Below are 26,790 nucleotides of genomic sequence, written 5' to 3' on the forward strand. Positions count from 1 at the left end.
GTAGCGGGAACAGCCCCCTCCTTTGCGTAGTTTCCCTTGCATTGTATTGCTTTAACACACACTGCACAAAATTAAATTTAACGTATACATATTATATATATTTATATGAATGTGTGTCTGTGTGTGAGAGGCAAGTTAGAGATAGTTAAGTTTATTCTCATGGATCAGAAGCTACTTTGATTTAAATAATCACTATTAATTTATTTGTCTTGTAAGATGATATACATAAACCATAAAGGCAATTATATATATAATTATATAGTAATAATATATATATGCATATATATATTTACACACACACATATATATACACATACATATATACACACACATATATACACATACATACATACATGTATATATACACATACATATCCACACATACAAATGGGTTTCGGCCCGAAACGTTGCCTATTTCCTTCGCTCCATAGATGCTGCTGCACCCGCTGAGTTTCTCCAGCTTTTCTGTGTAACCTACACACATACATATGGATACATTTATATGCATACACTAGGATCTTTGCCCGGGTGTGGTGGAAGGAATGCGCATACGTAGCGATCTCCGCCCTGCCCGCTGAGAATACGCATGCGTGCGCATGCCGCGCTCCCCGACGGCCCCGCCCCCTCCCGCACCGCGACGGAGGTCCCGTGCGGCGGCGGCGGTTTGTCTGCGCGGCTCCGCGGGTGAAGAAGCGGCCCGAGGGCGGGAGGGCGGACGGCCGGACAATCGGACGGACGATGTGGATCCTCAGGCCGGTGGCCCCGGGCAGAGGTACCGTGTGCTGCTGCGTTGCCCGCCTTCATCTCGGAGCGGGAAGACACGAGTGCAATGGTCCTGACCGAGGGCTGCGCTGTCTTTGCCCATCACCGCTGTCCGCCTTGGTCATAGGTGATACAGCGTGGAAACCAACTTTGCCCATCACCGGCCAACATGTCCCAGCCGCACTAGACCCACCTGCCAGCGCTTGCTCCATATCCCTCCAAACCTGTCCTATCCATGTGACTGCTTATAACTGTTTCTTAAACGGTGGGATAGTCTCAGTCTCAACAGCCTCCTCTGGCAGCTTGTTCCATTCACACACCACCCTTCTTTTTGAAAAAGTTACCCTTCAGATTCCTATTTAATCTTTTCTCCTCAATAGCAATGTTACAACATTTTGAGATTTTTAAAATCAAGTCTGCAGTTTATCCCATCAGATAAAGCATAAAAATAAGTTTAATTTGACACCTAATTCACTTTCATATCTTCAATATTAAAAAAAATTATGGCCATTTTTATTGGGTTGCACGGAAGGTCTCTGGGTCATAGGGCTCGACGCACAGAGCCGCTAAATCCAACTGGAAGACATCCGTCACTTCCGGTATATGTTAATAATGCTAGAAACGCGTACTTTCCTACCTGTTAAAAACAGCCAAAATGTTGAATTTTTGCGCTGAAAAAAATTGTGGGAGTCGGGGTAAGTGTGAGAGACATGTACCCAACTTTAGAATTCCAAAAGTGAAGCGAAAGTGAATCTAACTCCCTCTTAAATATAGCCAATGAACTGGCCTCAACTACCCTCTGTGGCAGAGAGTTCCAGAGATTCACCACTCTCTGTGTGAAAAAACCTGCCCTATCTATGTACCTGTCTTAAATGTTGGGATAGTCCCTGCCTCAACAACCTCCTCCCGAAGCTTCTTCCATATAGCTATCATCCTTTGTGTGAAAAAATTCCTATTAATTCCTCAAATTCCTATTAAATCTTTTCCCCTTCACCTTAAACCTATGTCCTCTGGTCCTCAATTCACCTACTCTGAGCACGAGACTACCTGATCTATTCCTCTCATGATCTTATACACCTCTATAAATCAGCCTGGTGTGGGCGTGTTTGTCCGAAGGGCCACTTTCCAGGCTGTATGACTCTATGAGTATTTAAGCTCAGTTGCATCTTAATAAAAAATAATCAGAATCACACTTTATTCTCCAAGTATGTTTTGCAACACATGAGGAATTTCATTGGTCAGGTCAGTCATACAATATAAACAGATCACTCAAAAAAACACATTTTAACATGAACATTCACCACGGTGATTCCTACACATTCCTCACTGATGGAAGGCGAAATAAAGTTCAAGACTATTCCTTTTGTTCTTCCTCGGTCGTGCGCCTCGAGCCCCCGTTGACGGGATGATCTTGACTCCCGTAGCCGGCGGCGTTCGGGCCATCCGCGTCGATGCGATCTACTCCTGCACCGGGGGGGGGTTGTCAGCACCTCGCGCTGGGAGATCGAACCTCGCGTCGGGGCTGGTCGAACCTTCCGCGACGTTGGAGCTCCCGACTAGCCTCACCCGAGACTGCAAGCCCTTGGTGGTGATTCCCTGGTGGGATCGATCCCAGGCAAGGGATCAGCTCTGATGTTAAGTCTGCGCCCCGCGGTGGGGCTCACCACAGTCCGAGGAGGCTTCCAGCTCCATCGATGGTAGGCCACAGAGCCCGGAGAATGTGATCCGAAAATTGATCACATCTCCGGGAAGGTAAGAACATGAAGAAAAGTTTCCCCCGATCCTCACCCCCGTCCCCCCACATAAAACAAACCGAAGAACATTAAAACAAACTTTTAACGCACTAAAAAATTAACAAAAATAAATAAAAAACGAATAGACTGCCTGCAGGGCGGCCATCTCCCCGGCGCCCCTGTGGTCTATAAAATAATTAAATTATAATTAAGGTATGGGTGATGTCCCTAACAGTTTTATTCTTGTTTCTCAGTCTCATAATGGTTTCCTTGACTCTCATTGGCACAACATGCTGATAAATAGCAATAAAAGGTTCCAAAGGTGATGGAAAGACTGGGGGAAAGATTAGGTGCTGAGTGATGAGGCAAATGCCTGCACTGAGGAGGCATTTAAACACACCTGAGCAATTACAAACACCTGTGAAGCCATGTGTCCCAAACATTATGGTGCCCTGAAATTACACAGCTGTAATTTCTAAATGGTGAAACCAAAATGTGTAAAAATACCCTTTAATAAAATCTGATAATATACATTTTAACCACATGTGTTTTTTTACAGAGGCAAATAAATAAATGATGGGTCTTTGTCCCAAACATCATGGAGGGCACTGTATGTAGATGGGAACCATGTCATGGAGTTGGCAGAACATATTGTGGGAAATATCTTATGATTCTTTTGAATACATTTCATGTAAAAGCTAATGTATAACCAATAATCTAGATAATTTCTGAACATTTACTATGTATGGTACTGATCATATCGAGGCATATAAAATCATGAGTGGAATAGGTTAGGTGGACACACAGTTTCTCTTGCCCAGAGTAGGGGAATCGAGAACCAGAGGACATAGGTTTAAAGTGAAGGGGGAAAGATTGAATACGAATCTGAGGGGTAACCTTTTCACACAAAGGGAGTGGGTGTATGGAACTACAGGTAAATTGAAAGGACAGGTTTAGAGAGATTTGGGGCCAAACGCAGGCAGGTGGGACTACTGTAGATGGGACATGTTGGTTGTGTGGACAAGTTGGGCTGAAGGGCCTATTTCCATGCTGTATAACACTACTGCAGCTAGAGTTATTATTACGCCTGTTTTTCAACTCTAACCAATTGGATAGAAATTATAAATTTAAATTCCACTTCATCTTTTTCTTATGTTACAGAAGGACCTTACTATTTATTGGTTGGTGTGAATTACATTGTTGGACGAAAAAATTGTTTAATCCTTCTCCATGAAGATCAGTCCATCAGTCGCTCTCATGCTCAGCTTTCGGTTGTTCACCCTGAGGCAAATCTGGTAATCAGTCACATGTCAATTTTTCTTCTGTAGATTTCACCAGTATTACTTTTCTTATATTAGAACCTTAACTTGTCATTAGGGTTGCATTTCAATATCACTGTCATCTTAGTTATCACTGTCATTTTAGTTATTGTCAGTATTACGGGTTTGATTTGGAGGAGAAACTAAGAACATGTCACTTATGTCCCACTTGCCGATTTTTTTTGGCGACTGCCGGCATCATTGACTGACTTATCTAGAACCAGGGGCCACAGTTTAAGAATAAGGGGTAAGCCATTTAGAACGGAGACGAGGAAACACTTTTTCTCACATAGAGTGGTGAGTCTGTGGAATCCTCTGCCTCAGAGGGCGGTGGAGGCAGGTTCTCTGGATGCTTTCAAGAGATAGCTAGATAGGGCTCTTAAAATAGCGGAGAGGGGATATGGGGAGAAGGCAGGAACGGGGTACTGATTGTGGATGATCAGCCATGATCACATTGAATGGCGGTGCTGGCTTCAAGGGCTGAATGGCCTACTCCTGCACCTGTTATCTATTGTCTATTGTCACCGAAAAAGTCGCGGCGTGATGATGTATTGACGCGCAATGTTTCCTCAATGGAATAGGAATAGGTTTACTATTGTCACATGCGTTGAGGTACAGTGAAAAGCTTTGTTTTGCATGCTATTCAATCATATTAAATCATACTATACCTAAATACAATTGAGCTAAACTCAAGCACTTGGATGGTACAATGGCAGCAACAGAGACCCAGGTTCGATGCTGATTACAGGTGCTGTCTACAGAATTTATACATTCTCCCTGTGACTGCGTGGGTTTCTCCAGGTGCTCTGGTTTCCTCCCACACTCCAAAAATATCCAGGTTTATATCTTCATTTGCTTCACTAAAATTGTAAATTGTCCCTAGTGTGTAGGATGGTGTTGATCCATGGGGTGATCTCTAGCCAGTGCGTACTCAGTGGGCCGAAGGGCATGTTTCCATGCAGTATCTCTAAAGTAAAGTACCATAGGTAGCGTGAAGGGAAAAATACTGAGTGTGTGGCGGTCCCTTGGGGGTAGGCCACTCCTTGGATCATCCCCCTCGACGATTGAGGGACAGGGGCATAGGTCTGCCACGGGGTTTACCGGTCGACTCCCGAGGGGTAGAGATAAGAGTGTCGGTGTGTGTTCTTGAACTGTTGGAATTAAAAAGCTTCTTTTGAATCCGACTGGCGTCCGGTCTTTTCCTGACCTTGACCAGGCCACTACAAGTGCAGAATATAGTTCCCAGCATTACAGTGCAACAGTTCTAGGTGAGTTTGGGAGCCAAGAAAACAACACAATGAATTCTTGTTTAATGCACTTGGACCATTTATACGATGTCAGAACTCGCAAACCACCTGGTAGCCACCCTCCCGAAAGAAGGTTAAACCTGGAACCACTCTGAGAGTGAAAGAAAGTGCAAGTACCTGCTGGTCTTGGAATAGCAACAGCTGGTTGCTATTATGCAAAGCCAAGGAATAAAGACAGCACAGTAGCACTGCTGGTAGAGCTTCTGCATCACAGAGCCAGAGTGCCTGGTTCGATCTGAATCTCCAATGCTGTCCTTGGGGAGTTTACATGTTCTCCCTCTGACTACCTGGGTTTCCTACGATGCTCCGGTTTCCTCCCATATCCCATAGATATGCAGGTTAGATGTGCCTCAATGATAGAGTGAATAAATTCGGAAGTGCCAATTATATTGATGTGTTAGTCAAACAATCCCTACTTCAAACAGTTGGAACTAACGTTTATGTTTGTTAGCAACCTGGCGACCACAGGCTACCACATTGAGATGGATTTGGCACCTTGTTTTTGGTTCTTATGCACGGCTTAAAAAAAATGTCAGATTGAAGGTACATCATTCCGCATTTCTCAAACATAATAAGATGTAAGATAATAAGAGTTAGATAGAGCTCTTAAAGGTAGCGGAGTCAAGGGATATGGGGAGAACAGGAACGGGGTACTGATTGTGGATGATCAGCCATGATCACATTGAATGGCCGAATGGCCTACCCCTGCGCCTATTGTCTATTGTAACAAGTATGTACTAATATTGCCTTGACCTTAATACCCCAATGACAGCGCTTTATTTTAGCATCTGCTATGTATGCAGCAATATTGGTTAAAACATGAATGACAGTAGCACTTGACGTCAGTACACATTATGAGGGCACAGCAGCAGAATTTCATGACGTCAGATTAGGAAACATAGAAAATAGGTGCAGGAGGAGGCCATTCGGCCCTTCGAGCCAGTACCGCCATTCATTATGATCGTGGCTGATCATCCCCTATCAATAACCCGTGCCTGCCTTCTCCTCATATCCCTTGACTCCACTAGTCCCCACAGCTCTATCTAACTCTCTCTTAAATCCATCCAGTGACTTGGCCTCCACTGCCCTCTATGTCAGGGAATTCCATAAATTCGCAACTCTCTGGGTGAAAACTTTTTTTCTCACCTCAGTCTTAAACTGAGAGTGAAAGAAAGTGCAAGTACCTGCTGGTCTTGGAATAGCAACAGCTGGTTGCTATTATGCAAAGACAAGGAATAAAGACAGCACAGTAGCACTGCTGGTAGAGCTTCTGCATCACAGAGCCAGAGTGCCTGGTTCGATCTCCCCTTTATTCTAAGACTGTGGCCCCTGGTTCTGGACTCGCCCACGATTGGGAACATTTTTCCTGCATCTAGCTTGCGTCCATCTGCGTCCAGTCCTTTTATAATTTTATACGCTTCTATAAGATATCCCCTCATCCTTCTAAACTCCAGTGAATACAAGCCTAGTCTTTTTAATCTTCCCTCATATGACAGTCCCGCCATCCCAGGGATCAATCTCGTGAACCTACGCTGCACTGCCTCAATCGCAAGGATGTCCTTCCTCAAATTAGACCAAAATTGTACATAATACTCCAGATGTGGTCTCATCAAAGCCCTAACTGCAGAAGAACCTCTTTACTCCTATACTGAAATCCTCTTGTTATGAAGGCCAACATTCCATTAGCTTTCTTCACTGCCTGCTGTACCTGTAAGCCAACTTTCAGTGACCGGTGTACAAGGATGCCCAAGTCTCGCTGCACCTCCCCATTACCTAACCTAACCCCATTGAGATAATAATCTGCCCCCTTGTTTTTGCCGCCAAAGTGGATAACCTCACATTTATCTATATTATACTGCATCTGCCCACCCACTCAACCTGTCCAGGTCAACCTGCAACCTTCTAACATCCTCTTCACAGTTTACACTGCCACCCAGCTTTGTGTCATCCGCAAACTTGCTAGTGTTGCTCCTAATTCCCTCTTCCAAATCATTAATATGTATGGTAAACAGTTGCGGCCCCAACAACGAGCCTTGCGGCACTCCACTCGCCACTGCCTGCCATTCTGAAAAGGACTCGTTCACTCCTACTCTTTGCTTCTGGTCTGCCAACTAATTATCTATCCATGTCAATACCCTACCCCCAATACCATGTGCTCTAATTTTAGTCACCAGTCTCCCGTGCGGGACCTTGTCAAAGGCTTTCTGAAAGTCTAGATACACTACGTCCACTTCATCCATTTTACTTGTTACATCCTCAAAAAATTCCAGAAGATTAGTCGAGCATGATTTCCCTTTCATAAATCCATGTTGACTTGGACTAATCTTTTTACTGCTATCCAAATGCCCCATTATTACCTCTTTAATAATTGACTCCAGCATCTTTCCCACCACCGAAGTCAGGCTAACTGGTCTGTAATTCCCCGTTTTCTCTCTCGCTCCTTTCTTGAAAAGTGGGATAACATTAGCTATCCTCCAATCCACAGGAACTGATCCAGAAAATATTGAACATTGGAAAATGATCACCAATGCGTCCACTATTTCTAGAGCCACCTCCCTGAGGTCCATGGGATGCAGACCATCAGGTCCAGGGGATTTATCATCCTTCAGTCCCATTAGCCTACCCAATACTATTTCTCGCCTAATGAAAATTTCTTTCGGTACCTCTACCCCCTTAGATCCTCTGTCCTCCAGTACATCTGGGAGATTGTTTGTGTCTTCCTTAGTGAAGACAGATCTGAAGTACCTATTCAACTCTTCTGCCATTTCCTCGTTGCCCATATAATTTCACCCGTGTCTGCCTTCAAGGGACCCACATTTGACTTTGCTACTCTTTTTCCCTTAACATATCTAAAGAAGCTTTTACTGTCCTTCTTTATATTCCTGGCCAGCTTCACTGGCTTGCAGATACTCTTTGCTGTGTTATATATCTTTTCTTTTAGTTTTATTCTATCCCTAACTTCTCTTGTCAGCCACGGTTGCCTCCTACTCCCCTTTGAATCTTGCTTCCTTTTTGGAATGAAATGATCCTGCGTCTTCCGGATTATGCTCAGAAATTCCTGCCATTGCTGTTCCACCGTCATTCCTGCTAGGATCCCTTTCCAGTCTACCTTGGCCAGCTCCTTTCACATGCCTTCACAGTCCCCTTTGTTCAACTGCATCACTGCCACTTCCGATTTAACGTTCTCCTTCTCAAATTGCAGATTAAAACTAATCATGTTATGATCACTACCTCCGAGCGGTTCCTTTACCGCGAGTTCTCTTATCATATCTGGTTCATTGGACAACACTAAATCCAGAATTGTCTTTTCTCTGGTTGGCTCCATTACAAGCTGCTCTAAGAATCCATCTCGGAGGCATTCTACAAACTCTCTTTCTTGGGGTCCTGAACCAACCTGATTTTCCCAGTCTACCTGCATATTGAGATCCCCCATCACCACAGTGGCATTACCTGTGTTACATGCCAGTTTTAACTCCTGCTGCAACTTACACCCTACATCCGGGCTACTATTTGGGGGTCTGTAAATAACACCTATTAGTGTCTTCTTGCCTTTGCAATTCCTCAACTTAATCCACAGTGACTCTACCTCATCAGTCACTATGTCTCCCCTCGCAAGGGGCTGAATTCCATCCCTCACCAGCAGAGCTACACCCCCGCCTCTGCCCACCTGCCTGTCCTTTCTATAGGATGTATAACCCTGAATATTAAGTTCCCAGGCCCGATCCTCCTGCAGCGACGTCTCAGTAATCCCCCCAATGTCATATCTACCAACCTCTAACTGAGCCTCAAGCTCATCTGCTTTACTTCTTATACTTCGCGCATTCATATACAATACTTTTAATTCCTTACGCATCTCACCTTTCACATCGATCCCTATTACACTTGGCCATACGCTCCTATCCCTTTGTGAGTTTCCTTTCCTGTTAATTCTGGGGTCATTAACCATCCCTTTACTCTCTTTCCCTTTAACTCGGTCCTCAACTATCCCATTTGACACCACACAGCACAAAGTTTGACACCCCACAACACAAAGTTTGACACCCCACAGCACAAAACACAGCACAAAGTGTCTACTGTTCAACAATAGGAATTTATCAAATTTTTATAATACAGGGATTAATAATAATAGTAATAATAATAATATATTTTATTGTCATTGCACGTCAGTGCAACGAGATTTAGTATGCAGCTCCAACCGATGAAAAAGAAAAGTAAAATAAATAAATAAGCTGTGTGTCGTGACCATCCGAGGGAGACAGTCCAGGGGGGGTGGGGGGCACTCAGCAGGGCCGAATTAGAGACATTCAGTAAAATGTACTTCATGTAATATAAAAGTATCACCTCGTGAATGCATCAGATTACATTGCATACTTGTGAATTGCACTCGTGGTTTACATTCAATGAAAATGTAGACATATTTTAGTTTATAACTTAATAATTGTTTATTCTTAGCACTGTGAAATCTTAACAATGAATATTTTGTGTTCTGGTTTTGTTTACGTTTTCTTTATAGAACAACATGGCCAATACCTCTGTACTGACATTAAAAGATAATTCAAAATATGGCACTTTTGTAAACGAGGTGCGATTACAAAACAACAGCCCAAGGATCTTAAAGTCAGGCGATGCGGTCACATTCGGCGTTTTTGACAGCAAATTCAGGTAGCCAATTTCTGTTTTGGACTAACATTTTTTTTTTAAATGATCACAAATTAACTTTTGAATTAAGTGTCCCCTGTTTGATTAAGAATCCTGCTATTGTGACCATAGAATAGTTACATGTCACGTGAGATAATTTAAAGATAAAATTATATTGCTGCTGGTAAATTTATGTACTCTCATTTAAATTTTTTTATTTTATCTGTTTGCATACACATGCACCTCATTTTTTATGCGCGAGTTGCATTGTTGAAAAGTGGTGCGTTAATTCAAATATGCGTAAATTTCACATCACATGACTGCGCTGTCAGCAGTAAATTTGAGCGTGTTATTCTGAAAATACCTGAACGTATATCGGTCTGAAGAAGGGTTCTGTGTCTAAACGGCACCTATTCTTTTTTCCCAGAGATGCTGCCTGACCTGCTCGGTTACTCAAGCATTTTGTATCTAGTGCGCAAATCAAGCTTTGGTACTAAAGGAAAAAGCCTGTTATTTTAAAAAAATGCAAAAATCAAACACGTGTAAAAGGCGAGGTGCCTGTCTCATTGTCCCATTCCAATGTTTGAAGATGGAGTTCACCAAGGTTGGCACCAAAATATATACACAAAATGCAGACTTAGCAAGTCAGGCAGCATCTCTGGGGAAAAATAAATAGGTGATGTTTCGGGTCAGAACCCTTCTTCAGACTTTTGGGGGTGAAGAAGACTGAAGAAAGGTTCCTACCCGAAACCTTTCTCCAGCAATGCTGCCTGAAAGGTGAGTTACTCCAGCATTCTGTGTCTATCTTTGGTATAAACCAGCATCTGCAATTATTTTCTACACCAAAACATTGGTACTAACCTTGGTGAATCTCTTCAGCTCACTGGTCTTATCTGAAGCAGCTCCTCAACTGCATTATTCCCTCACAACAGCTGTGTGGTGTCTTCAGTGCTGGGTCTATCCAATCAGATGTGATGCGCTGTGCCTTCAAAAATGTTGAAGTTACTCTTGCCCCAAACTGTTTGGTTTCTGCAGCTTTCAAAAAAATTGAATGCCTTTCAGGTAAATGTTCATGATTTAAAAACACCATTACATTTTTTAATGTAGGTAAAAAAAAAACACTTGGACACCTACTTGGAGATGCTTCATTTATATCAGCTTGGTTGAATATTTAATTAAACACCTTTCTGTTTGTCTGTGGCTGTTTCTTCCATTTAATACTGCTTGACTAATGATGAAAAGATTGCTGAGAAATCTGCTCTTCCACTACAACCCTCTCCTTCTGGACTCCATCAATGGACAAATGGCAAAGCACAGTTGTTTCCTAGAGTGGTGACTAAAGGGCCTGTCCCACTTGGCTGTCATTTGCCCATCACGCAGATGGCACGCAAAGATGTTGTACATATTTTGAGAGTTTAAAGCTGGGGTTGGGAGATTGCAACCTTCACGTGGACCACCCTGTTTCGACGAATGCAATCAACCTAGCGTGCACAAACAGAAGACTAAACAGAACAAGTTGTCTTACAGCTTTAGGCTGTGCACACCATACGCAAGAAGAAGAAGAGTTTAAAGCTGGTGATATAAGTGAAAGCTGATAGTTCTGCTTGGGACTGCAGGCATTTGGATGGAAGGAGCATGTTTGCAGAGTTATTAATCTCAGTTTCTCCTGTGGTGCCTTACTGAGTGCAAACATTCTGCAACATTTTCAGTAGCCATTGCAGCTCCAACACATTTGTTTATTTGTTCTTAATTCCAGTAATAAGCTCATCGAATGACGCATAAATGATGACGCGCAAATGACGCCCAAGTTGGACAGGCCCTTAACCTGAAATGGTGAACATCCCTTTGTATCCACAGATACTGCTTGAATTGTTGAACCAAATATTTCTTGTTGTAGATAAGATCCAATTTAATCATTTCACCTGTGCCTTGATTTAAAACAGCATTTCTAAATTGGAAACATTGAAATAAGTCACGAATTATGTTGAAATTTCTGTTTCTCCCTCAGCCCTAATGCATTAATTGTCAGTTACATGAGGGAAGGAATTATAATTAAATAATATTTTATATCTACTTCTGATATCTTCAGGAATTTTATTTATGCGGTGTATTGATTATGCGGTGTATTGAATATCCTCTTCAAATAAACAATTGTTATGATCTGATGCAAGTAAATAGATTTCTGAAAGATCTAATCAGAGCAAGTAGCATCTATGGAGGCAAAGAGATGGTTGTCCTTTGGTGTTGAGACTGCATCAGGATTTGATTGAATGGTTCTATTTCCTTTCTATGAAGCAAGCAGCTTACACGTTGGTGAACTGAATGTAGACAATTTGGATGCTGCCAACATGATTTGAATGTGCACTAAAATGTCCGATGTGAACATTTCTACAATGTCTAAATGTATTTTCCAATCTTCAGGGTAGAATATGAACCCCTGACCATTAGTTCTTCCTGCTTGGAAGTGCCAGTTAAAATTGCACTAAACCATTCGATTCAACAACTTGGAGGTCATGTTGCCAAGAATTGGACGAAGGATAGCACTCATCTCGTTATGTCATCAGTAAAGATTACAGTGAAGGTCAGTGGAATTGAATAAAGTAAAATGTTACTCACTCTTCCATGTTTTGTGGGAGATGTCAACAAAATGTTAAAGGCATAGATTACCTCAACTATTATAACAATTCTTTACTTCTGTTGTTAATTGGAAGCAACACCAAATGAATCAGATACTTGTAATTTCCAAGTATTTATTTACTTATCTTCTGCACATTAGCAGGAGTAGTTCAAGTGACTCTCAAGCCTGCAACAATGATGTTATCATGATATTCCATGTACTCGGACATGGTTTTGTAGCATCCCTATAATCTTGGGATCAGGTTTCAAAACCATTATCATTCTTATCTTTCAATTCACAGTATGAGTATCCATAGTACTCTATAAGGTTGGAAATTCTAACAATTTAAGATCCTTTAAATAAAATGTATCATCTTGCCCCTAAATGGCTAAACCCGGATATCCTCATTTTTAAAAGAAGAAATGCTAAGATTTTGAAAGCACTGAGTAGTTTCTATCAATAAACTTTATCTATTGAGAATTCCAAATCTTCCAAAAAATATTTTGTATATACCTGGTGTGGCCTAAAGCATAACATTTTCTTTTCTTTTGGTACATCCCCTGATAAATTTTGTTTGGGAGTTCTTTCTAAACATAACCTGAAACGTTTAAAGGCGTAGAATAATGCCGCATGGAAAGAGGTCCACCAGGTCTATGCAGATTATCAAGCACCCAGTTACTCTAATCATACACTAATCCCATTTTATTCTGCCCATATTTCCAACAACTTTAGACTTTTGAGATACAGCGCGGAAACAGGCCCTTCGGCCCGCCGAGTCTGCGCCGACCACCAATCATCCTGTACACTAGCACTATCCTACACACAAGGGACAATTTACAATTTTACCAAAGCCAATTGACCTACAAACTTGTACGTCTTTGTACAGTGGGAGGGAACCAGAGCACCCAGAGAAAACCCATGTGGTTAAGCGGAGAACATTAAAATTCCGTACAGAGAACACCCGCTGTCAGGATCAAACCCAGATCTCTTGCGCTGTAAATTTTCCTCCAGATTTTATCACTCGCATGCGTACTTGCCTATTACTGACCTTGGAATCTACTTGGATGAGTGTGGGCTGAATCTGGAACATCGAAAGAAAATGTATATGGTCACCTGGAGAATGGGCAAACTCAATGCAGCCAGTTTTGGAAGTTAGGATTAAACGGAGGTCACTGGAGGACTCAGAAGGACTCTACGTGCTCCAACACGGTCTCACACTATTTGGAAAAACGTAATCAAAACCCAGAGCAGTGTATGCTTTAAAATCCAGATGCATATTGATAGAGAAATTAGGCCATTGTATCTGGATTGATTATTTTTAGATGTCCTGAATAAATTTTCATTGAAAACTAATTCACCCAGTATTTTAGTGGTACCTGAGATACTTTGATCTTGTGACAATACTTTCAAATCACCCCAAACTCTTGCTTTTTGCTCACCTTCTCCAGCCCTGCAACCACGTCAACCTTGGGATTTCCCAAACCTTTTTATCTCCCTGCAACTTCCTCCACTTTTAAGACACTAACGCAAACTTTGATCAAGTTTCTCTCTGTTTATTTCAGTGGCAGATTTTGTTTTGAGATCCTTACTAGTGTTCTTTTTAAATATGTATGAAAGATATTTAGACAACGTCAAATGTAATTTTTGTGGTAGCATTAGAGGGGGCAATCTATTTATTTATTTATTTATTTCGAACAGAATAAAATAATAAAAAGCAAGTGTGAAACAGCATACAAAAAACAAAACAAGAATATTTATAAAGTGTCATAAACAATATCTATAAATAAATGAAATCGTATGTGTCCGAAAAGGAGCAGGAAGAAGCCAAAGCTTTATTTATTCCCACCCCTTATTCAACTGCTTGTAATTATCTTGTACAAATTTAGCAGCTATATGTACACCAGCCACTATATGTACACCAAATTATTTACACATACACTAATCAAATATTTACAAGGCCATACAAAAAAAGAAAAAGAAAATAAAAAACCCTTATGCTATACAGTATTTTAGTCATATATACAACCCATCACTCTATAATCACCCTTCCCAATACAATCAGTATAACAAATATCCCACTCACAATCACCTATCCTCATACCAATAGCCTTTTAAACATTTTCTAATTGGTCATATTTCTCTAGTTTATTACGAATATATAATTTGAGTTGATTCCTTTTTCAAAAAATGTATTTGAATTGTATGAACAAACAAGGCTTAATTAATTATATATCACATAGATTTCAGAAATAAATTGGTGCCTTTTCCATTTCTTGGACAAATTTTTGTACATTTGTATTTGTCCAGGAAGTGTATTAGGTTCTGTGGGTGACAATATTTGCTTAACAATTGAGTGCTATTCTTCATAATAATTCTTATGCTTGCTTTTTAAGACCATATGCGCAATGATCTGTGGTCGACCGATAGTAAAACCAGAATACTTTGTCGATCTTATTGAAATAATCCGAAATAGAAGACAAATACCCAATCCAGAAAGGTAAGTTGGATGTATCAACCTCCTTAAACATTCACAAAAATACCCATTTATCTACAAGAGGTGCCACCCATTTGAAATAATGGTAAAAAATTGGGAAACAGAGAACGCAGTTGTCCTTTGATTCTTATTACTGTATTCTCTGTGAAATTGTTAAATTATTACCTTGAACCGCCAGGGGGCGCCGAACGATGGCTGCCTCGCCAATGGGCTGCCTCATCTTTTTACTTTGTGTTTTTAGTTTGTTGTAAAACGTATGTTATAGTATGTCTTTATTTTTGTGTTATGTGGGGGAGAACTATTTTTATCTCTTTCCTTGATGGGGATGCAACTTTGTCGTATCTCCGTCTGCACTGCGGCCTAACACCGTGGAGCTGGCGGCCTGTTGCTGGGACCGCTGAGCTACAACCGCGGGTGCCTGCGGACTTTAACATTGTGGAGCACGCGGTCCCTGGTTAAGGACCGGCTTCGGAAGCTCCACGTCACGGGAGCTTCGACCGCCCTGATGTGGGTGCTTCGATCACCGGCTGCGGGAGCTTCAATCGCCCCGACTGCGGCCTGGTACATGAACTCTTGAAATATCTTCTGTTGATAAACAAACCCTTAATTATTTTCAATCGGAACTGTGATGTAAAATCCCTTTAATTTTCATTCTCTACAGTTATTCCCCTCCTATTGATGAACCTAGTATCAAGCCTGGAGAGCTGGATATTACAGTGAAACCTGAACGAAAATCGATTTTTAGAGGCAAAACATTCTTCTTTTTAAATGCAAAACAGGTAATGATGACTTTTAGAAGAAAAAGTAACCCATTACAGTATTGGATTTAGTAGTGACCTTCAGCTAATTGTTTCGTAAAACATTTGCCCTAGTTATCAGCTTCAGCATATGAATTATGCTCAAAGGAAATGACTCGAATAGAAACAGATAAACAATATCAATATGAAGCTTCTGTTGTAAAGGGGTGGAGAATTATACACTGTTTAAAGCAATCTTTAAGCAGCATAGCATAATCAGGAATATATACCAATATTTTAGTCTATTTATGCACAACAGCTTACATAAATTTCTGCAGGGCCTCAATGAACCGAAGAGAAATGTAAGAATCAATAAAATCCCCAGTATAGATTTCATGTGGAGACTTGTGTGGATCCCATCAGAAGCATTATCCTCGCCTAACAAACAGTGCTTTGTGTGTATTCCTGATAGTATTCCTGATAGTTCTCAACCATTCTCCCTGAAGTGTGCTCCTGCATTTGGTTAGGTCATATACCTCAGTTCTATATATGTAGTTAGCTCCATATCATGTGATACCCATTGCAAATGAAAAACAAAACACACTCTAAGTCTTAAAAGCACAGCAGATCACAGCTATCTTTATCATCCTCCAGAGAGGATTGCAGCACATTCTTGGTTTTATCCAGTCACCTGAAGCAACTCTTGAGCCACTTAAATATATTCAGTCACTCCATGATAACTATATAACTAGTTGCACTATTCTAGACTTTTATACATTTGATTTTAGAGATGCAGTGTTGAAACAGGCCCTTTGGCCTGCCTACTCCTCAACGACCAGTGATCACCCCATACACTAGTTCTATCCTACACACTAGAGGCAATTTACAATTTTACCAAAGCCAATTAATCTACAAACCTGTATGTCTTTGGAGCATGGGAGAAAACCGGAGCACCCGGGGACAAACCCTCACGATCACTGGGAGAATGTACAAACATTTTAACACGCTTTATTTATTATTTATTTATTTATTTTTATGATACTTGACTAAATTCATTTTGTTGTCTCTAATTGAGATAATGACAATAAATTGAATACAATACAATATAATAACAATAAGATCAACTTTTGGCTGTCTGTTCAATGTCATCATAGATTCACATAATTCATGTTGGTTCTCATCCATAAAAGTATTTGAGATAAATTCTTTCGTAGCTTCCTGTGTTCTGGGTGGAGAAGGGCACTTGAACATTGAATGAAGGGCTACCTTTGCTACTGATATAAATTTTCAGTGTTGTTCATGTGATTGATATTTAGCATATTACTAAAACTAGTAAATTGGTAAAGCCACATTCTTGTAATTGCAAATGTGCTTGATGAGCTTCAGTTTGTATAACAGAGCATCAATAAATTGCCAAATATAATTCTCCCTTTTCCCTGAATTAAAACAAATTATCATGAGTACTTGCGGGTGTACTAGGGTCAGTGTACCTGGGGCCTGTATAATTGACTACTGCAGTTTTAAGGCAAGTTGAGTTCATTATCACATGTGCAAGTACACTGAGGTAAAGTACAATGACAGGCACGTGGGCTCAGACAAAAAAAACACTCATCACTCATAAGTACACAAAATCTCTAAACAATAAAAATGTACACAAAATCTCTAAAAGGCAGTGCAGCTGTAGAGTTGGTGCTTTACAGCACCAAAGACCTGGGTTTAATTCTGACTATGGGTGCTTGTCTGTACGGAGTTTGTACGGTCTCCCTGTGACCTGCTTAGGTTTTCTCCGGGATCTCTGGTTTCCTTCCACACCCAAAAGACTATACAGACTTGTAGGTTAATTGGCTTGGTATAATTAAAAATTGTCCCTAGTACAAGATACAATAGTACAAGATACATTCAATTGTCATTTGGAATCAAGGTCCAAACGAAGGGCCGTTTCTGCAGCCTACATGTCAAAATTAGACCCAAGACACAAGAGACTGCACATAAAATCCATCACATCGCTGTGATGGAAGTGCCTAAAAACTTATCTCTCTCCACTGCAAAGAAACCCCCCCCCCCCCCGTGTCAGAGTCAAAGTCAAAGCCCCCGGCTTATTGATGGCGATTGTCCCGCGGCCATTAAAGCCACGCCGGGTGGTGATTAGGTCGCACACCGGGTCTTGCTGTTAGAGCCCCCGGCGTGCGCTCGCAGAGTCCCGCGGCCATTCCAAGCCGCGCGGGGCAGTGATGTTAGGCCCCGCTCCAGGAGCTCTTCAACCCCGCAACTCGGGCGGGGGAAGTCGCCGTTGCGAGAGCCCTGAAAAGCGGTCTCCCTCCAGGGAGCCGCGGGCTCCCGGTGCCGCCGTCCACAGACCTGCTGTTGGAGCCTCCGACTCTCCGCTAGCAGCAGCAGCAGCAGCAGCGCTCCTCCACCGCTCCACCCGCTCCGGACTCGGCCAGCCCCGCGACGGCGACGGTGAGTCATAGCACCAGAGTCCCCGGCTTCTTCCTGTTGGAGGCCGCTCCTCGTTGCAGCCCCAACGACAGTGGGACAGGGCTTTAAGAAAGTATCTGTTCCAGTGCAGGGAGAGATTTTAAAAAGTTTAAATGTGTCTCCTGCCCAATGGTAGCTGTGAGAAAAGACAACCCCCATCGGCTCCACTTGTCATTGGAAAGAACTTGAGCGATCTGTTGGTTCCAGGTATTTAAATTGAAAATTCCCATTTGCTCTTGGCTCGATTGCTCCATTCAGGTTATTCACTTAATTCGCACATCTGTTTAAACATTTGTTACTACCATATATTTCTGATTATCATTAACTAAACACATACCTTGTCTTGCAGTACAAGAGGCTGAGCACTGCTATAACATTTGGTGGAGGAGAAGCTAAAGTTTTGGGGAGTAGTGGCTCAAATATTTCATCCATTGAAGCAACAGGGAGCTGTATCGTTGAGGTTGGTGTGTCGGATTCTCAGAACTTGTCAAATGCAACAGAAAAATGGATTGAGTCGGTCATGAGAACCCTGCAACGGTATGAAATGTATTTTTATGCAGAATATGTCAATTATTTATATTAACCGGGGTATTAAATAAGTTTAACCCATCATATTCGACAGTGACATTGTGGGGCGAAGGGTCTGTTTCTGTGCTATACTGTTATGTATATTGAGATTTGTTTCAATAATTTAGATATCCTTATTGCACTGTTTTCTGGGAAAAAAATCTATGGTATATTACAAAAAAAATGTGTTATATTAATTCATTCTTTCCCTGTATAAATATTGGCAGTCGACTAGAATTACAGGAGCATGAGTTTAAAGGCTAGATCTGACTGTTGCCTTCCTACCAATTGGAATCTCACCATGTTTGTTCGTGTCTGATCTGGATGCTCAGGGTCCACCTTTCTTGAAGCCTACCAGATTCCAGCAGTGTGGCCAGTGCAGCTACAAGCCTTTGGTAGTGAAGCCCTGTACTCAAATAGTCACAAAAAGCTTTGAAAACCAGTAAAGCTCAACCTTAACTTTGACACTTGTCAATGCTGTGAAGGACTTGCATAGTTTGTGTTTTAAATATGAAGGACGTTCCGAAACAGACAATGGACATTCCGTTGACAGATTTTAAGTAAATAATTACTTGTTAAACTTCTTTAATTTTTTTAAAATACGAGAACAAAAATAAGTAATAAAAAATCAACCTGTATTTCCCTTGGTTTTGTACCAATTGAAGTATATGAAAGCATTAGAGAGGTTTTAGAAAATAATTTACAAGAATCGAGTACCTGAGCTATAGGGGAAGGTTGGGCAGAAATTGGAGCACAGGAAAATGAGGGATGATATTATAGAGTTATATAAGATAACTAGAGTAAGTGGGACCCGTTAGGTCCCAGCATCACACGGGAGGGCTGGTCACCAACGCAATATTCCACTAATTCCAATATTGCTCGCCAGTGGAGGGGGGGGGGGGCTTTCTATTGCGCTAGTATGGGTGTTGCGGGCTGAAGGTACTGGTTTCCAGAGGGCTAGTATAAACTTGTTATAAAGCCGAGGCAAACAATTGGGCAGCAGCCACCCGACAAACAAAATTCATTTTGTGAACACAAACTTGTTAAAAAGCCGAGGCAAACAATTGGGCAGCAGCCACCCGACAACCAAAATTCATTGTGTGAACACAAACTTGTTAAAAAGGCGAGGCAAACCATTAGGCAGCAGCCACCTTACAGCCTCAGAGAGCCATGACCCTCCCACTTCCTGGGTCTGGCAGAGACTGAGTGAGGGACTACACTTACGGGATTTATAGTCCCTCCCCCTGCCGCCAGAGGGGGCAGCAGAGAGAATGGGGATTTTTTTTAAAACATTAATATCACTCTGATTTTTCATCGATGGGAAAAATCCTCCGGTCCCGGAAGGCGGAGGGGGGCACTGAGCGAGGTGGTCAAAAATGACGGCCGTAGGTGGCGGCATTCACTCGGAAATCACGCCATAGCGAGCCAAAAGCGGTCAAGATCAGACTTTTAGTAATATAGATAGATGGGGAGTTTAGAGAGAGTAAATGCACAGTCTTTTACTCAGATTGGGGGAATCAAAAACCAGGGACATAGATTTAGATGAGGAAGGTCCCCGGTTTTTGATAGGAATAGGATTCCTAAAGGAATAGGAATTTAATAGGAACTTGAGGGGCAACATTTTCACACACAGAGGATGGTGGGTTTCTGAAATGAGCTGCCAAAGGAGGTAGTTGAGGCAGGCACTATAACAACATTTAAAAGTTAATTGGACAGGAACATGGATAGGAAAGGTTTAGAGAGATACAGGCCAAACACGGACTGGTGGGGACAAGTGTAGGTTGGGCATCTTGGTTGGAATGGGCAAGTTGGCCACAAGGGACTGTTTCTGTGCTGTATGACTCTATGTTCACCATTTGGTTGTCTTTAGATGGATCACACTTAAACCAGAATGTTTTCTGTTTGACTAGAAAAGAATTACGTGCTATACCCGAGGCAGAAATTGGTTTAGCCGTTATCTACAATTCAACAGATAATTATTGTAACCCTCACAGCAAGCCTATTTCTGGTAAGTGTAAAAAGTATGCTTTAGGATAATAATAATATGACCTCAACTGGATAGAAAAGAATGCATGTTCGAGAGAGCAGTATGTTCCAACGTTATTCTTTCTGAGTTGATAAATGCAAACATTTGCATCATCATCATAGTGTTGGTCCCAGAGTCAACATTCTGAGATTCCAAACATACAGTCATCCTATAATTGTAGAGGCAAATTATTATATCGTTCAAGAGATCGCTCCATTATCTCTCTAGCCACTTCGGAGACAACATGGTTTTAAGAGAATGTTGTATCGTTACGTATGTGAGCTCTTCAGAGACTTTCAGAGCTTCTCGAAAGATAAATCTTCATAACACAGTCTTTTGATTAATAGTGTCTTTATTGCTGAAGAAAAACAGTAAGATATTCATCCAACCTTCTTCTCTGACTGGTACACTTTAATCTTCATCAAACTCCAGCATATCGCTTTTAAACGTTAGAAAACTCCTCATGTCTCGGCAAAACTCCATATGGTCGAAGGGTATTCCTTCTAGCCATGTTGAGCTCTAAAATTAAACTAACTAGCAAACTAAGCCACTGCGCAAGAGGACCCAGCAGCAAACACGCCACCGACTACATAATAAATCCCACCCACATAATAACGGGCAAACTAAACTTTAAAGGCAAATGCCATAATTAGTGACACACAAAATAAAGCCAATGAGCATGCATGTGGAATATAGAACAGGACAGCACAGGAACGGGCCCCTCGGCCCACTAGCCCCATGCTGAATATTATGCCAAGCCAAACCGATCTCAATTGCCTGCAAATGATCTACATCCCAGCACCTCCATGTGCCCATCCAAAAGCCTCCCAAAGGCTACCACACATCTGCCTCCACCCCCTGCGGGACACTACAGGCTCTCGCCACTTTACATTGAATAAATCTGCCCTGCACATCTCTACCCAATGTTGCTGAAACTCCAATCCAGACAGCATTCTTGGAAACTCCTCTGCACTCTCCAAAGCACCCCATTCCCTCCTGCAATGAGGTGACCAGAACTGCACGCCACACTACAAACGTATCCCAACGAAGTCCCATAGAGCTGCATTATGAGCTCAACTCAATACAATACAGTACAATACAATTTATTTGTCGTTTGGACCCCGTTGAGGTCTAAACGAAATGTCGTTTCTGCAGTCATACATACAAAACGAAAAAGACACAACACAATTTACACAAACATCCTTCACAGCGCATCTTCTCCTCGCTGTGAAGGAAGGCAAAAAAAAACCATATCTCTCCCCTGCACTCCCCTCACCCCCCCATGTCAGAGTCAAAGACAGAGTCAAAGCCCCCAGCGGGCGATGTTAAATGTCCCGCAGCCATTAAAGCCACGCCGGGTAATGCAAGCCAAGCACTGGGTCTTGGTGTTGGAGCCCCGGCGGGCTCTTGGTGTTGGAGCCCCGGCGGGCGCTCACAAAGTCCCGCGGCCATTCCAAGCCGCGCGGGGCAGGGATGTAAGGCCCCACTCCAGGTAATCTTCAACCCGCAACTCGGGCGGGAGAAGTCGCCGTTGCGGAAGCCCCGAAAAGCGGTCTCCAACCAGGGACCCGCGGGCTCCCGGTAGTTCAGTCCACAGACCTGCGGTAGGAGCTTCCGACATCCGCAACTCGCACATTCAGTGCCCCAGCGATGAAGGCACGCATACCATACGTCTTCTTCACTGCCCTATCCATCTGTGCCGCTATGAGCCGGGCAGCACGGTGGCGCAGTGGTAGAGCTACTGCCAACTGTGATAGAGACCCGGGTTCGATTCTGACTACGGGTGCTGTTTGCACGGAGTCCGAACGTCGTCCCTATGACCTGCGTGGGTATTATTTGAATGCTACGATTTCCTCCCACACTCCAAATCCATACAGGTTTGTAGGTTAATTGGCTTTGGTAAAGATTGTAAATTGTCCCTAGTATGTAGTATAGCTCGAATGTGCGGGGTGGACTTGGTGGGCCGAAGGTCCTGTTTCCACACTGTATCTCTAAACTAAACTAAACTTGGAAGTGAGCAATGAACTTGGATGGAGAGGATGTATTTATTGTTACCTACCGTTTTTCCAATGGGGAAAAGACATGGTAGGTTTTCCTGAATCATGGTAGTTTCATTGCTGCTAGCTCTTGCAAGGTTTTTTTTGCACGTAATGTGGAGGAGGCCTGACTCTTGTGTTTTGTTTGTAGGAAGCACATGTATGCAAGGCATTTTTGGGCTTGGTTTACTTTCTTTATGAATCGTATTCTTTTCTTAATTTTATAGACACTTGTTCAAGAACAATGATTCCAGGTTCTACGCTTTCTCAAAGTATGTACATGGGTGATATGACAGCTCCAGGCCTTTCACAAATTATTCCATGTGTTCCAGATACTCAGCCGTCACAGAAACACAGTACTAGGTAAATAAACACAGGGCATACTTTGTAGTCGAGATGTGTAAACTAATTGAATGATTTATGCTCGATATATTCAGTCTTGTTCAATCTTTCTAAATTTATGTTTATGCATTAGTGTAATTTAACCATTTTTTAACATTTTAATTATTTTAAAGATAATGATCAAGTTTTGTAGATAACTTGATCTGATTTATCTCTGCTTGACGTGCGTGATTTACAGTGCTCTCCATAATGTTTGGGACAATGACCCGTCATTTATTTATTTACCTCTGTACCCCACAATTTGAGATTTGTAATAGAAAAAAAATCACATGTGGTTAAAGTGCTCATTGTCAGATTTTAATAAAGGCCAATATTATACATTTTGGTTTCACCATGTAGAAATGACAGCAGTCCCCCCATTTCAGGGCACCATAATGTTTGGGACACAGAAATGTCATGTAAATGAAAGTTATAATAGAAACATAGAAAATAGGTGCAGGAGTAGGCCATTCGGCCCTTCAATATGATCATGGCTGATCATCCAACTCAGTATCCTGTACCTGCCTTCTCTCCATTCACCCTGATCCCTTTAGCCACAAGGGCCACATCTAACTTCCTCTTAAATATAGCCAATGAACTGGCCTCAACTACCTTCTGTGGCAGAGAATTCCAGAGATTCACCACTCTCTGAAACTAATCATGTTTTGTATTTTATTGCATATCCTTTGCATTCAATGACTGCTTGAAGTTTGTGCTTCATGGACAGCACCAGTTGCTGGGTGTCTTCTCTGGTGATGCTCTGCCGGGCCTGTATTGCAGCCATCATTAGCTTATGATTGTTTTGGGGGCTAGTACCCTTCAGTTTTCTCTTCAGCATATAAAAGGCATGCTCAATTGGGTTCAGATTGGGTGATTGACTTGGCCACTTAAGAATTGACTATTTTTTAGCTTTGAAATACTCCTTTGTTGCTTTAGCAGTATGTTTGGGATCATTGTCTTGCTGTAGAATTAACCGCCGGCCAATGAGTTTTGAAGTATTTGTTTGAACTTGAGCAGATAGGATGTGTCTATACATCTCAGAATTCATCCTGCTACTACCATCAGCAGTTGTATCATCAATGAAGATAAGTGATCCAGTACCTTCAGCAGCCATACATGCCCAGGCCATAACACCCCCACCACCGTGTTTCACAGATGAGGTGGCATGCTTTGGATCTTGGGCAGTTTCTTCTCTCCTCGATACTTTGCTTTTGCCATCACTCTGATATAAGTTAATCTTCTTCTCATCTGTCCACAAGACCTTTTTTCCAGAAATGTGGTTGCTCTTTTAAGTACTTCTTGGCAAACTGTAACCTGACCATTCCATTTGTGCAGTTAACCAGTGTAGAAATTGGAATGTCTTTTTTTTCCTTGCAATGAATCTGATTTTTAAACTTTTTGTGCTGCCAGTGCTCACATGAGCACTGCTCCGGGACCTCTTTTAAAAAAATAAAATAAAAATGCCAAGATGAACAGCGGGGAATTTTAACTAGCGGGTGTGTGGTCGGGGAAGACCCATCACTGCAGAGATTCCCTGCAGGATGGGTGGAGCACTAGGACCCAGCAGAGGAAGCTTATTGTGAAAGTTGTGGGCCGAGTGCTGCGCCTGGAACTCTGGTGAGCTCTGGCCCGTATGTGTGTGTGTGTGTGTCTCTGTGTGTGTGTGTGTGTGTGTGTGTGTTCGTCTAAAGATGTATGCAGCTGTATGACGTGAGTTATTCAATGCAAAAGCTGTCATTTCTGTCGCAGACATATATGGTTGTCTGTTCACTTTCTGTACTGTTCCGTAAAAAGCTCTTTGCCGCTTTTGTGGCTAGTGGCTGTTTGCCGCCTTTCATTGATTGAGTGCGTCACATCTTCTTGTGGTCTTGTGCTCAAAACTTCAGAAGGCATGTTTGAGCTTTGGAAAAAATGCAAAATAGATTTATTTGGGTATTGCATTCATTTCAGAAAATAGTTTCAAAATATTTGCAAATCTAAAACTTCATTGGCGCAGAGAAAAATGGACCTATTTGATAATCTGAAGGAATATGAGGGAAAATAGAGACAAATATTTGTCATAGTCATACAGTGTGGAAACAGGCCCTTCGCCCAACTTGTCCACACCGGCCAACCTGTCCTATTTATGTTGATTGTTCCCTTGGTAAAAAGAGAACGATAACCTTGGTTTAACGTTAGAACAATACGGGTCCCATCATAAACAACTATTGAAATGAACTTGCATCACAGTATTTAAACGGGATTTTGAATTAAAATATTGTAATAGAGAAGGAAGGAGGAAGCTACTGTTAAATTTGTTGTGTGGATTGACTGTTAATGGATCAAAATGTTCCAGTGCTATTATTTTACAGTGGTGTCCTTGGTGGCACAGTTTCCCCCCCCCCCCCCCCCCCCCCCCCGCAGATTTGTGGCAGGGGGCATCTTGGTCGGCATGGGGAAATTGGGCCGAAGGGCCAGTTTAATGCTGTATCACTCCATGACCTGAAATGTTGACACAAAGTGTTGGAGTAATTCAGTTGGTCAGGCGGCATCTCTGGAGAACAGGGATAGATGACATTTTGGGTCGAGACCCTTCTTCAGATTGATTCAGGTGGGTGGGAGGAGAAAGCTGAAATAGAGGAGGGGCAGGACAAAGCTTGGCAAGTAATAGGTGGATACAGGAGGGAGGGTGGGGTTTGATAGGCAGATGGTTGGACAACAGCCAAAGCTAAAAACTCAATAGGTGTGAGATAAGGAGAAAAGTGTGACTTGCTTAAGGAACATAGCTAGAAGGGGAGGAGGATGGAGGTGGCCCAGAGGAGAAAGGTCAGAATTGGAAATGGGAATGTGAGTTACAATGTCTAGCAACTGGGAGATCCAGCAGGCCTTGGCGGACCACGCGCAAGTGTTCAGTCTAATAGCTGCTGAGTCTACGCTTGGTCTCGCCGATGTAAAATGGACAAGGGAGAGCCAGTGGATGTCGTGAACCTGGACTTTCAGAAAGCATTTGATAAGGCCCCACATAGATTAGTGGGCAAAACTAGGGCACATAGTATTGGGGGTAGAGTGCTGACATGGATAGAGAAGTGGTTGGCAGAAAGGAACAAAGAGTAGGGATTAACGGGTCCCTTTCAGAATGGCAGGTAGTATATTTACAATATACATCAATGATTTTGATGAAAGGATTCAAAGTAACATTAGCAAATTTGCAGATGACACAAAGCTGGGTGGCAGTGTGAACTGTGAGGAGGATGCTATGAGAATGCAAGGTGACTTGGACAGGTTGGGTGCGTGGGCAGATGCATGGCAGATGCAGTTTAATGTGGATAAATGTGAGCACTTTGGTAGCAAAAACAGGAAGGCAGATTACTATCTAAATGGTGTCAAGTTGGGAAAAGGGGAAGTACAATGGGATCTTGGGGCCCTTGTTCATCAGTCAATGAAAGTAAGCATGCAGGTACAGCAGGCATTGAAGAAAGCGAATGGCATGTTGACCTTCATAACAAGAGTTGAGTTTAGGAACAAAGAGGTCCTTCTGCAGTTGTATAGGGCCCTAGTGAAACCACACCTGGAGTATTGTGTGCAGTTTTGGTCCCCTAATTTGAGGAAGGACATTCTTGCTATTGAGGGAGTGCAGCGTAGGTTTAAAAGGTTAATTCATGGGATGGCAGGACTGCCATATGTTGAGAGAATGGAGCGGCTGGGCTTGTATACTC

The 26,790-nt window shown here is 42.3% G+C and overlaps 1 protein-coding gene across 3 annotated transcripts in view; it reads left to right on the plus strand.

Annotated features, from left to right (window-relative positions):
* The first annotated feature begins 604 nt into the window (after positions 1-604).
* nbn (nibrin) overlaps positions 605-26,790 on the plus strand; it is a 63,381-nt gene continuing 37,195 nt past the window's right edge. Inside the window, exons 1-9 of one of the 3 annotated variants that reach the window (XM_055633632.1) lie at positions 605-772; positions 3,657-3,790; positions 9,635-9,783; positions 12,181-12,340; positions 14,770-14,873; positions 15,532-15,649; positions 18,435-18,622; positions 20,563-20,660; positions 22,942-23,077. In XM_055633632.1, the coding sequence (XP_055489607.1) occupies positions 739-772; positions 3,657-3,790; positions 9,635-9,783; positions 12,181-12,340; positions 14,770-14,873; positions 15,532-15,649; positions 18,435-18,622; positions 20,563-20,660; positions 22,942-23,077 (1,121 nt within the window). In that variant the 5' untranslated portion in view covers positions 605-738. Of the gene's footprint in view, positions 773-3,656; positions 3,791-9,634; positions 9,784-10,795; positions 10,822-12,180; positions 12,341-14,769; positions 14,874-15,531; positions 15,650-18,434; positions 18,623-20,562; positions 20,661-22,941; positions 23,078-26,790 lie in introns of those variants that run through there. The other 2 variants (XM_055633631.1, XM_055633633.1) reach the window with 2 other exon arrangements.

Source organism: Leucoraja erinacea, chromosome 4 (assembly GCF_028641065.1).
Source record: "Leucoraja erinacea ecotype New England chromosome 4, Leri_hhj_1, whole genome shotgun sequence".
Classification (NCBI taxonomy): domain Eukaryota; kingdom Metazoa; phylum Chordata; class Chondrichthyes; order Rajiformes; family Rajidae; genus Leucoraja; species Leucoraja erinaceus.